A 12,725-nucleotide genomic window follows, 5' to 3' on the forward strand; every position below is an offset into this window, starting at 1 on the left:
GGACTGGAAGAATGGTGGTAGCAGGGAATTGTACCAATCTGTCAGAAGGGAAGCTAGGCGACAGGTTTATTTAGCCAGAGGGGAAGCAGATAAGAAAAGATTTGCCAATGTTCTGCGCCGTGAGGACCAAAGAGAGAATAGTGATGTCGTAGGAGAGAAATGTGTTCGCATGGATGATGGTACGCTTGCACTAAATGAGGCTGCAAAGAAAGAGGTCTGGAGATGCCACTACGATAGATTGCTCAATAAAGAGAATGAATGGGAGAAAGAGAGTCTGCCGTATGTCAACCCAACAGAGGGACCAGCTATCTGAGCTGACAGTACCATGGTAAATAAAGTAATTAAGAGTATGAAGACAGGGAAAGCCCCCGGCCCATCAGGAATCACTGCAGAGATGCTCAAAATATATATGGAGCAAAACGCGTATAATCAATAAGTTCCTTTAATTCCTACATATGCTTCAAAATATATGTGCACTCTACTCCAAAGAAGTAAGAGGTGCTGGAATTGCACATAAATTCATTGTCAGGGAACCAACATACAAAAGCAAGACATGCGTTAAATGCTAAGGTTGTGTACGAGTTATAACATTATATAGCTAAGTAAATGACCGTTAGAAACAAGAACGCTGGTTTACAGGGAGCTACTAAGGGAGAGAGGCTAAGAACGCTATACTAAAAGTTTAAATTAGAGGAAGGCATAATGGACCGCAGTAAAATCCCAAAATCTAAAGTTCAAAAAAAAAAAAAAGGAAAACAATGGCAAACTAAAACCAGAAAAGGAGGAAGGGAGAGAATCCAATGAATTCATTATATATTACTCCCTATATAAACAAACTTATATACTGAGGTAAAACTAAGCAAAGATTGTAAATATAATAAATTAAACATCCATAGCATTGTATCATATTAAGATACGGTTATTAACCTAAATAAATGGTAATACAAGGTACAAAACTATCATGTGATGAAATAATAATAATAATAATAGTAATAATAAACATGCTTACGAGAACAAGAACGAAAATATGTAAGTAAAGTTACAAGTATGCTTCAAACTCAACGAATGTAGCTTTACTGGGAAAGACTTGCTGAACCAACTATGGAAGGGGAAAGAGTAAAAACAACTGGCGTTGGAGTCAGATATAATTATTATTGAAGATAATATTTTAATGATATTATTCCTGTTATTGTTACTATTATTGTTATAATAAATATAAAATAAATTAAATATTATCATTATTGCTATTATTGTTATTGTCTAAACTTAAAGGTAAAGACTAAGCTGGGTGATTGTACATACCACTTGTAAGGCGGTCGTCCACTAGAGAGAATGTCATTAGGTGAAAAAATAAATAATTATAATAATAACTAAAATTAGTAACAGGGATGAAATTAACGATAAGAACTGAAGGTTTGTTTCCTCCAATGCTGGCATCTGTATGCTCTCTGTGTTTTCTGGTTTACTAGATAATTCTTGGAGAACAGAATGTGGAAAAGCTCCAAGTTACAAAGAGGACAAAAATCCTTACCCTTGTTGTAGGGTATTGAGGTAGCCAGTATTGACCATTCCAAAGAGAATTGTTTATTGCAATCCTTAAGTTTCCAGATTAATTTACTTAGACTAGTACTATTAATTTTATTCCTATCCCTAAAGGAAGAATAATGGTTGGAAATTCTCCTGGAGACCTGCGTCGAGGAGCTACCTACATAATGCGAGACGTCTGTGTTAGTCATTACCTTACATTGATAAACCACATTTTTGGTCCTGGCATTCGCACTTAAAAACTTAATTTTATTAGAATTAGATTCTGAGATACTAATCTTAATGTTGTTACAGTGATTGTTATATTTACTAATGTTGTACTTGTTACCTATATTTTTACCTAAATAACTATTGCCATCATATGAGTGTGTTAAATTACTGGAGTAATTATTATTATTATTATTATTGTTATAAACATTACTATCATTATCATCATAATTAGGATGGCTGACTAGAGAGATGAATCTAAAAGCCTAAAATTATGGGAAGATATTTTCTGTAACAAATTTTTAGTATTAGAAAACCCAAATCTAACCTTATGTGTGTTGATTATTGGGTAATAGTGAGAACCCCTAGGAAAGTTCCTATTCACTGCATCACGGAACTGCCAGACCAAATTGGATTTAACTTGTTTCCAGAAAGGGAGGTTGAACCAGATATTTTCATCAGATCTAGTTACAGTGTTAGTATAGTTGAATAAATTAAGTTTTTTGATTTTATTAAGATGTTTAGAGCCAGTTAGGCCTCCTCCCTTATGTGAATGATTATAAGTATGTGCCACTTTCTCAGTTAAGTGAGAAGAAGGGGAAGAAATAGAAATGGGTTTGTCCCTGCTAATAGAGGGGACATCTTGCTGTGCAAGATACATATAAATATATATATATATATAATTTATTAATGAGGGTAGAAATTGATATTAATCAATTAAAACCAGTGGTCTAGCATATTAAAAAAATCCGAAGATTAAAATTATATTACATACAAAAATAAGAGGAATGACCAGCAAAAGTATTTTTTCATTTGTCTTGCCCTTTTACAGTCTGTTGTGTCGCTAAATTTTTACTGAGAACATGTTTTTTTCGTGGTTAGATGATTCGGCATCTATTTCTAGCATATAGGAGTCCACTTTTGCTGGTCATTCCTCTTATTTTTGTGTATATATATATATATATATACATACATATATACACACATACCTAAACAAAGACTTATATATGCAGTCATATATATTCACACACATATATATGCACACATGCATATACACACACACACACATATGGGAGTAAGAGACCTTCTTTGGTATTTATTCATAACTGTGATTTTATGTAAATGATAATTAACTCCGTTACCTCTGTGTTCCACATATCATAGAGTACCTATGAGGGAATGTTATAAGGAATATGGATATTCAGTATTTAGAGTTTAGGTATACACAGATACTATACGGAATAGCAGTACAATTAGCGTGTTTTCTATCAACAGACTCAGCAACCTCAAAACAGAAGCCAAAGTAGTGTGCTGGACTAGAAAATACAATTGTAATCCTGATGTTTAGTTTTTAATAACTAGTACTATATTTCACTAGTGTCACAAGTCATAAGTCCATAGTCAGATTATGTCAATCAAAATGTTGTCCACTACATGTCACATTTAGTTGCATTTTACCAAATATTGGAAATCCAGTGCTTGATGTATCACATAATTTGTAAGCCTTAATAGAATTAATAATTCTCCAAAACTTTAACTTACCAAATGGCAGGATTCGCACCAGCTTCTAAGAGAGGAGAAATGATTTCTGGTTGACAATTCTGCGCAATAGCATGCAGTAATGTATGTTTATCTCGGCCCCATTGTTCATTCAAAATGTCTGGAAACTTAATATCATCAGCCATCACTAAATTTAAAGATGCATCACAAATTATATTTCCAGTTTTATTTTCTTTGTCAGATGATTTGACATAATCATCAATAGCATCATTGTTTGGACTGTTATCACTCTGAACTACAGTGTCTGTGGTAGTAGCACATGATGGGTTTGCTATTTCTGAGAAACTATTTTCAAGAGGAATAGTTCTATTCTTTGATACTTTTCCATCAAGAACATTTTCAGGAGTGACAGAAGATTCAATCACATCTTTTGTATCTTTTGCTATTTCATCAGTCAATATCCTTTGTGATTCAGATTTATTTTTAGAGTTAGGCACACATGCATGCTTAGCCAGCCATGAAATTAGCTTATTGGCATCATGAAGATTCCCGGTTTTGCATGCTCTATAAAGTTCGTTTCGGATGTAATTTTTTTCCTCTGAAATTTGTGAGTAAAAATTATTAAGTTAGAATTTACATTTGTTTAAAATAAAACAATATTTATAGATGCATGTATGCATACATTAAAAAACATACACAAAGCATATATTTAAACCTAATTGCCTATCCCAATACATAGTTCTGGGTTTATGGTAAATAAATGAATGAAGATTATGATCTCTATGCTTTTGATGCTAATCTATCACGGGTAACATTTACCTGTGGTTTAGCTGATTAACATTTACCTAATATTTAGATGTAAAATTAAGTGCATTGTCTGACACAATAGCTGGAATGGATATAAAATGAACACTTGATAGTTTCTTACTTTGCACATACTCAAAAAGCTACATATAAATCTGCATGCATACACACACTCTCTATCTTTCTCCTCACCTAAATATCTCATATAAAGTAAATACCTGGCAAAAACGGCTAGTATCTGTTTAAATTTTGTTATGCTATAGCTTACCTCATAAATATTAAATAAAATGAATTAAAAAATTAGAAATTGGTAATAAAAGTGAATCTTACTCGATCCTTTAGTAGCTGGCTTAGGTTTTGCATCCATAGAAATTTTGTTAGATTTTACAGCAGCCTGTTGACCAAAGTTTATCTCATCAGGGTTTAGATAACATGTACTGGTTTCTTCGGTCACAAAATGCAATTTAATGTCACTATCATTTTCTGTTTCAGAACATGATCCTGTTAATAGTAAATAATCATGTTTGTAAGCTATACACATGAATAAGGTATAACTAACAATAACAAAAATAGAAGAAAAGTAAGTGCTATTTTAGAGGAATGAAATGAATTCAGCATCACATGCTGATATTACATATCAATATTTAAACTATTTCTATTTCAAAACATTGTTTATAATAATGACAGCATTCAGTATAACTATTTACATTATGCATGGTTATTAAGGCATACAGAATACATTGTAAATGTTATCTAAATTAAACTTACTGTCATCTACAGTGACAGAAGATGTATTTTCTTGAACATTATCTTCACTAGCCTTTTTGCCAAGTTTTGATTTTAAGTTTTTCTTTTTCTTATCAAATAAGATCAATTTGCCCACATTATTTCTTAATTGAGAGACATCTGTGATGATTTCTAGTTGACCAGTATTTGTACTAAAATGCCGAGGAGGCGATCGGGGAATAAATTCCTGCATTTCACTCTCATTACCTGTAATACAATAAACTTTTTTTATGAACAGAATGATTACGTATAAAATACATATTAATTTTTCATAGTAATACAATCAAATTGATCTCAGTGGAGGATAAAAAGATAGCTATGACATTCATGCCTTTCTTGAAGACATTAAATTAAAAACGTTACTAAGTGAAATAGCTACAATCTAGAACTGAACTAGGCCACAGACTTCTTACTGAAAATATATTATATATGTATTTATTCAAAATATACTATGTTTAAATTTTCAGGGCCTTCAGATATTTAGTGGTTTTGTTGAGGGATTATAAAATCTTGGATTACAAAATCCTGTAAGTCAATATTCATTCCTTTTTTTAAAGATGGTAGGATTGATTTGCAGGAAATTTGGCTGCTATTTCTAGCAAGTTAAATGAATGCATAGCAGGTCATTGGCTTATGTGTGCTGCTGATAGACTAGATCACAGAATATTGTTTTCATTGCCAAACAAAAACACTAAACAAGAAATAAGTAAGTTTGTACTCTGTGATAGGCATTGCACTATATCTGTTATCAAAATACATAGCTTACATTGGTTCAGTCCATCTAGTTATGTTATAGTTTACCATTATAAGCAGCTGATGATCATAAGTCTTATACAGGTTAAGCTTGAAAAATACAGCAGAAGTTAATAGGACAATAGTCTCACTTTCTAATAATGATCCAACATATTGATTACTTTTGGTTAGACAAAAGACCAATTTTTGTAAAAGTGATCAGCAATGCCAACAACTGAATACCTTTTTAAGATAAATAATATTGCTTGACTGATTAAAGAAAACATAAAAACAAAACAGATGTTAACCTACCATAGCATTCAACTGATGCTAGCATCTCATGAACACGGCAAGTTTCATTGTGCGTTGGGCGCCGAGTATGGAATGGTATGCCTCGAATACGAAAATCATTTCGACTGAGGGGAGAATTTTTACCACTGAAGAACATTTGCTGGTTAAAGCTAGGGGCTCTCAAGAAGATCAGATCACACCGCATCAAATAGTCAGACCAACTGGTCAAAAGCTCTTGGACATCCTGATATTAAATAGAATAATTATTTAACTTATTTGGTTTGAGTGAATACATATAGAAAATCTTGGAAAAATGTAACACTAACAGCTAACTTCTGTAAAGAAAAGAAAAACTGCTGTTTGTGAGAGATTCGGATCAAGAAGCATAAACAGAATAAAAAGCAAGTTAATATTAAGTGTATACTTATCACTGAAAAACTTAATTCCACAAGACTTTGTAATATATTCTCTTTCCAACACTCACACTATATTCTTTTTAAACTAAGATTTTGTTCAGCTCATTTTAGTTCAGCAAGTTTCTTGAAGAGCTTTGCTGATTATACCTACAATACCAAATAGTAACCTACAATAAATCCTTTTAAGTTATCTCTGCATCATAGGTGTAGCCTGTGACAGTATATTTATTTGCATAGATTAAAGGTATTTAAAATTGAGCTACATATGAGATGCAGCTATTCTTGGCATTGGAGGATGGCACACATGCACTAGTTTTTTTTTTCATGAAATCTAGTATATTATGTTGAATTAAACTTCATGACTGATCAGTAAGTTCTTCAACCATGGCCTTTGCATCTTAATTATGGACACAGTCCAATTTTAAAAACTATTGGAAGTTTTAGAGCAAATTGACTGATAAGATAGAAGCTTAGCACTTAGCTTACAACAAATCATTCTCAAATATGACAGAAAGATAAACACAATCAACCATATGTAGAGTGAGCAATGTGATCACAAATCAGAATGAGGCATGGCATATCCACGATAAATGTCAGCCTAATTTGATGTCATGGTTCTATACAAATAACAATGACTGGAGCCACCTAGCAACAGAAGTTTCATTAAATATAAACCATAGTTATATAGTCCTTGTTAACCATTCCACTAAAAAATCAAAAATCTGTAACCTAATTGTAATGTAAAGGATTTTGCTGCTATCAACTTGGCTACAAGATGTAGTTACAGAAAATATACTACTGAAATGAAAAAGTACCAATATAAGAGTTTGCAGTTCACATCCTGTCAGTAGCAGCTCTCACTGGAAGAGTGCACCTAGCTGTAATTGGGTACTACTCTAAGTAGCTACAGTCACTAGAATTCATGAGAATTTTGTTGGCTAAAGTGCTGCATTCAACTTCTGAAAGAAAAACTACCTGTGGTAGAAGAGTATCATATCCAGCGGGGGTAAAAGGGAATTTTTTATTTCCTTTATGATACTGAGACCAGAGTTGAGCACTAAAATCTTGCAATTTAGAAATAAGATATAAATGGACACAGGTTTATAATTCAAATCTGATAAATTTATAGGACTGAATCATAAATAAATTACTGTTTTTTCTCTTCTTCATCCAGCTTTTAACAATGTATTCTGCAAGTCTTGGCCTTTTTAATTCAGCTCAACCTGCTCAGTAACCCACTTTTAGTTACCATCATCAAAATCATACTCAGTTATAGTCCTGTATTCAAAACTATACAATATTTAGAGTAATGAAATAATTGAAATGATGGCATCAATAGTAATTATTAATGGCATCAAACATGCCAAAGAATAATTCTTTCAATTCACAATGGCTACAATTTTGGTAATATCATCTATTAATTCCTTAGAGTTTTTTCTGTTGGCATACAAAGAAACTGTGATTGGGAAATATCAAGTATTCAACTATCAACCACACAATTGTTAATACTTACATTTAAATATATATGTTAATACATGTAGAGGTACACTAAATATACATATGTTAATATAGATTTGCTCTGTAGAGCAATGCATTTACTGCAAAAGAAAAGAGACTGAAATGTAATTTCAAGTGATTTTAATGCAGATAAAGCTGTAAATGCAACCAATCACCTTATACATTAAGTTTAACTTTGAATTTCAAATTAACTACATTAAATATTATTTTGTATCTTTAACAGGCAAATATAGTAGATGTACAAATCTTTGAAGAAACAAAGACAATACAGAAAGATTCAAGATTTTGCTCCAATAAAGTTACTGAAAGACTAGTTGGTAGCAAGGGTGAAGAAAGTAATTTAGATGTTAAAAATTTTAATGATGATGATATTATTAAACTACAAATTAGCTGAGGATAAATCAGGAGGTGTTCCAGCTGTGACTAATCAATCTTTTTTTTTCAGACATAGTATATCTTTTACTTCATTATCCAATATGTCCTTCCTTTTTAATGATGATATGATGTCGTCGTCATCATCATCATCATCATCGTCATCGTCGTCGTTTAATGTCCGCTTTCCATGCTAGCATGGTTGGACAGTTTGACTGAGGACTGACAAGCCAGGAGGCTGCACCATGTTCCAATCTGATCTGGCAAGGTTTCAACAGCTGGACGCCCTTCCTAACACCAACCACTCTGAGAGTGTAGTGGGTGCTTTTTATGTGCCACTGGCATGGGGGCCAGTTAAGTGGCACTGGCATTGACCACACTCAAATGGTGCCTTTTAGGTGCCACTGGCATGGGGCCAGTATGATGGCACTGGCATCGACCACATGCAAATGGTGCTTTTTATGTGCCACCAACACAGGTGGCAGTCCAGCAGTACTGGCATCAGCCATGACAGCGATTTTACTTGACTCAATAGGTTTTCTCAAGCACAACACATTACCTGACAATTGAAGGGTACTCTTAAATGGAACGGTTATGCGACACTGGCATAAGCCATAGCTACGATCTCACTTAGCTCGTTAGGTTTTCTCAAACACAGCATATCTTCAAAGGTATTGGTCCCTTGTCATTGCCTCTGTGAAGCCCAATGTTTGAAGGTCATTCTTCACTACCTCATCCCAGGTCTTCCTCTTCCACAGGTTCTTTCCACAGTTAGAGATCAGCACTTCTTTACACAGCTGTCCTCATCCATACATAACACATGACCACACCAGCGCAGTCGTCTTTCTTGAACACCACACCTGATGCTTCTTAGGTCCAACTTTTCTCTCAGGGAGCTTACACTCTGTCGTGTATGCACACTGAAATTACACATTCAGCGGAGCATTCAAGCTAATTTCTTTCAAGCCTACGCATGTCCTCAGCAATCACAGCCCATGTTTCACTGCTTTGAAGCATGGCTCTTCACACACATGCATCATACAGTCTACCTTTCAATCTGAGTGAGAGGCCTTTGTTATCAGCAGAGGTAAGAGCTCTCTGAACTTTGCCCAGGCTATTCTTATTCTAGCAGCTACACTCTCAGAGCAACCATCCCCACTACTGACTTGGTCACCTAGGTAATGAAAACTATCAACTACTTCTAGTTTTTCCCCCTGGCATGTAATAGAAGCTGTTCTCTGCATATTTTGAATGTTTATTGCACCTGAACATCTGCCACATACAAAAACTAACTTCCTAGTTAACCTGCCTTTGATATTGCTGCACCTCTTATGTGCCCATAGCTTACACTGGGTACATCTTACAGAGTTTCTGCCTACACATCGAGCAAGGCCATCTACCTGAAGGGATTTGTGGTTTGTCTGCCTTCCTACTCATTAAGACTTTGGTTTTTGCTAGATTTACTCTAAGGCCTTTTGATTGTAGACCTTGTTTCCACACCTGAAACTTCTCTAGATCTGATAGTGACTCAGCTATTAGAGCAAGGTCATCAGCATAGAGGAGCTCCCAGGGGTAGCTTGTCTGGAATTCCTGTTATTGTTTGGAGGACTATGATGACTAAGAGGGGGCTGAGGACTGATCCTTGGTGGACCACTACTCCTAGCTGGAATTCTTCACTATACTCGTTGCCAACCCTCACCTTACTGACAGTGTCCCAGTACATAGCTTGTATAGCCCTCACTAACCACTCATCTATCCCTAGTTTCTGCATTGACCACTAGATAAGGGATTGGGGGACCTTGTCAAAAGCTTCCACCATGTCAACGAAAGCCAAGTACAGAGGTTTATCTTTGGCCAGGAATTTCTCCTGCAGCTGTCTTACTAGAAATATAGCATTAGTGGTGCTTCTCCCTGGCACAAACTCAAACTGTATCTCGTCTAAACTAATTCTCTCCCTGATTACATGGGCTAAGACCCTCTCAGTGACTTTCATCACCTGATCCAACAATTTAATACCTCTATAATTATTCCTATCTAATCCATCACCTTTTCCTTTGTAGCAGCTGACTGCTACACCAGTCATTGGGTATGACTCCTTTGTGTATTATCTATGACTATACGGGTGACTAGACTATAATCTACATCACCAGATATTTTAAGCATCTCTGTAGTGATTCCTGATGGGCAAGGGGTTTTACCTGTCTTCATACCCTTAATTGCTTTATCTACCAATTCAGATAGCTGGTCCCTGTGTTGGGTTGACATTCGGCAGACTCTCTTTCTATCATTCATTCTCTTCATTTACCAAACTTTCTTAGTGGCATCTCCAAGTCTCTTTCTTTGCAGCATCACTAAATGCAAGTGAGCTATCATCCATGCGAATACATTTCTCTCACATGACATTACGATTCTCTCTCACACATTGTCTTGCAATACGAAATACTTCAAGTCTTTGGTCCTCACGTCACAGAACACTGGCAAATTTTTTCTTATCTGCTTCCCCTCTGGCTAAGTAAACCTGTCACCTAGCTTCCCTTCTGGTGATCCAGTCCTTCCATGCCTGTTTCTTTTTCCTAATGGCACTGTCAACTACATTGTTCTACTCCCACGTTACCTTGGATGACTGAGCAGGGTGAGCAACCAAGTAGATACATCTTTTTTTGCTCATAATTTTGATGATGATGATAGTGGTGGTTGTGGTTATGGTGGGGATGGCAATAATGATGACAAGATTGAGCTATATTGTGATGGAATTGGCAATGAAAAATATGGTGATGACAGTAGTGGTGAAGGCAGTTATGAGAGTAATGATGGGCAGGAAAATGCTCATTGTAGTGATAGTGACAATGAAGGTAATTTAGCATGATGGAATGTAAAAGAAACAAGAGCACTCAGAGAGTGTAAACCTCCGCCAAGGCAACACCAATGCTCTCTCAACAATTAGCCAGAGATGATTTTTAAAATAAGAATATCTGAAATAAATTTGACTGCTCTTACAAACGAGAATACTAAAAACGAACCCGACTGCTCTCAAAAATTAAGTAAAAAAACAAGGAAAATAATCCAGAATCCTTCTCTGGTACCTGATCGATCCCAATGGTAGCCATGGAATGTGAAGGTGGCTGTAGAAAATTTAGTAACAGCAATAAATAGTTTATCCTTATCTAATATAACCCAAAGTTAACAAATTCACCATTCAAAATAGTTACAGCCTAAATGGAGATAATTGAGAAAGACCTGAAAGTTAACATAAGATAGTAATCATGTAAAGTAAATATAACAAATAATCCAGAATCCTTGTCTGGTACTGGATCAATCCCCAAACCTAATCAGCTCATGCCAGTCATGAGGCCAAACATCTCTGAAAGATTCATCCGAATCCATCCAACAGTTCTTGAAATATCATGTCCACAGACAAACAAACAAACAAACGTAACTGAAAACAATAACTCTGCCTTCGCTAAGGCGGAGGTAGTAATTACCTGGTTTAATGCAGACTCATTGTGCCGGCGGAGGGATGCCCCTGCAGAGCGAGGGGCATTACCACGTCCATCTCTGGATCCTTGGGATTTGCCCTGTTTGGCTCGAACAGTGTAACGATGAAATGTCTTGTGCATGATTACCTTGCCACTGAGTAAATACAAGAAAATGTTTGACAAGTAGAAACATAAATACAATTTATAATTTAAATTAATGAACTTAATATTACGATGTGTATGCAGTGTTAGAGTTAGATAGTCAGATACTTCATTTTTGAATAAGAGTATATATTAAAACTGAATCTAAAATAATCTAGTGGATAAAGCTTTCAGCGATAATAAGTTAGTTAGATAAATGATGTATATAATTTTCAAGCTTAGGTTTAACTTTAAAATTATTCTGAACAAGGCAAATATGAGATTTTAAATTCCAAAACATATTGAATACACAAACCATGTAAGAAAGAAAGAAAAAGAGGGTGAGGTATTTTTTCAGAGGGATGAGTTTACAATCAAGTAGACAGCCCATCTTTGAATGCTGTTTTTATGTGTTATAACAGGTCGGAGAAATTATTGATTTCTCATTGGTTAAAAATTACTGCCCATATGCAAATTATGAACTTCGTTGAAGAAATCTTTCACGGGGTTACGGTTCTATGATTCGTGTATGAGTAGTTATAAAAACCCTGATTTTCGGCAAAATCGCCAGTGATCGTTGGATGTTATTCAAGTCCACGACACTCACCCTTTTGAGTATACTCAAATCCGACAATATTGAATTGTCGTGAAACCTTACTAGTTAGAATGAGAAACTAGTTAATAATAAATTTAAGTCGTAAATTCTCTACGATGAAATGCTTTGTTTCTAAATTTCTATAAATGTAAAAATATGTATATAATAAATTAATGTAGAAACTTAATTCCTTTTACTGCTTGTTTCTTTCAACTTGTTGAATTTATTTCTGTATATTAATGAAACTGTATTTTTTTTATGTGTAACGGTCAAAAATCTATAATCTATATCTTCAACATACGTGCACATGATAAACGCTCACCCAGCGTTTTATCATGTATA

The 12,725-nt window shown here is 34.7% G+C and overlaps 1 protein-coding gene across 8 annotated transcripts in view; it reads right to left on the reverse strand.

The window, feature by feature from the left end:
* Window positions 1-12,725, reverse strand: part of LOC106883292 (ankyrin repeat and zinc finger domain-containing protein 1) — a 98,312-nt gene that overhangs the window by 43,876 nt on the left and 41,711 nt on the right. For all 8 annotated transcript variants that reach the window (XM_052970529.1, XM_052970530.1, XM_052970527.1 and 5 more), the window contains 5 exons: window positions 11,654-11,801; window positions 5,887-6,109; window positions 4,825-5,049; window positions 4,387-4,557; window positions 3,295-3,850 (listed from right to left, as the gene is read on the reverse strand). In XM_052970529.1, coding sequence (XP_052826489.1) covers window positions 3,295-3,850; window positions 4,387-4,557; window positions 4,825-5,049; window positions 5,887-6,109; window positions 11,654-11,801 — 1,323 coding nt within the window. The remainder of the gene's footprint in view (window positions 1-3,294; window positions 3,851-4,386; window positions 4,558-4,824; window positions 5,050-5,886; window positions 6,110-11,653; window positions 11,802-12,725) is intronic.

Source organism: Octopus bimaculoides, chromosome 9 (genome assembly GCF_001194135.2).
Source record: "Octopus bimaculoides isolate UCB-OBI-ISO-001 chromosome 9, ASM119413v2, whole genome shotgun sequence".
Lineage (NCBI taxonomy): Eukaryota > Metazoa > Mollusca > Cephalopoda > Octopoda > Octopodidae > Octopus > Octopus bimaculoides.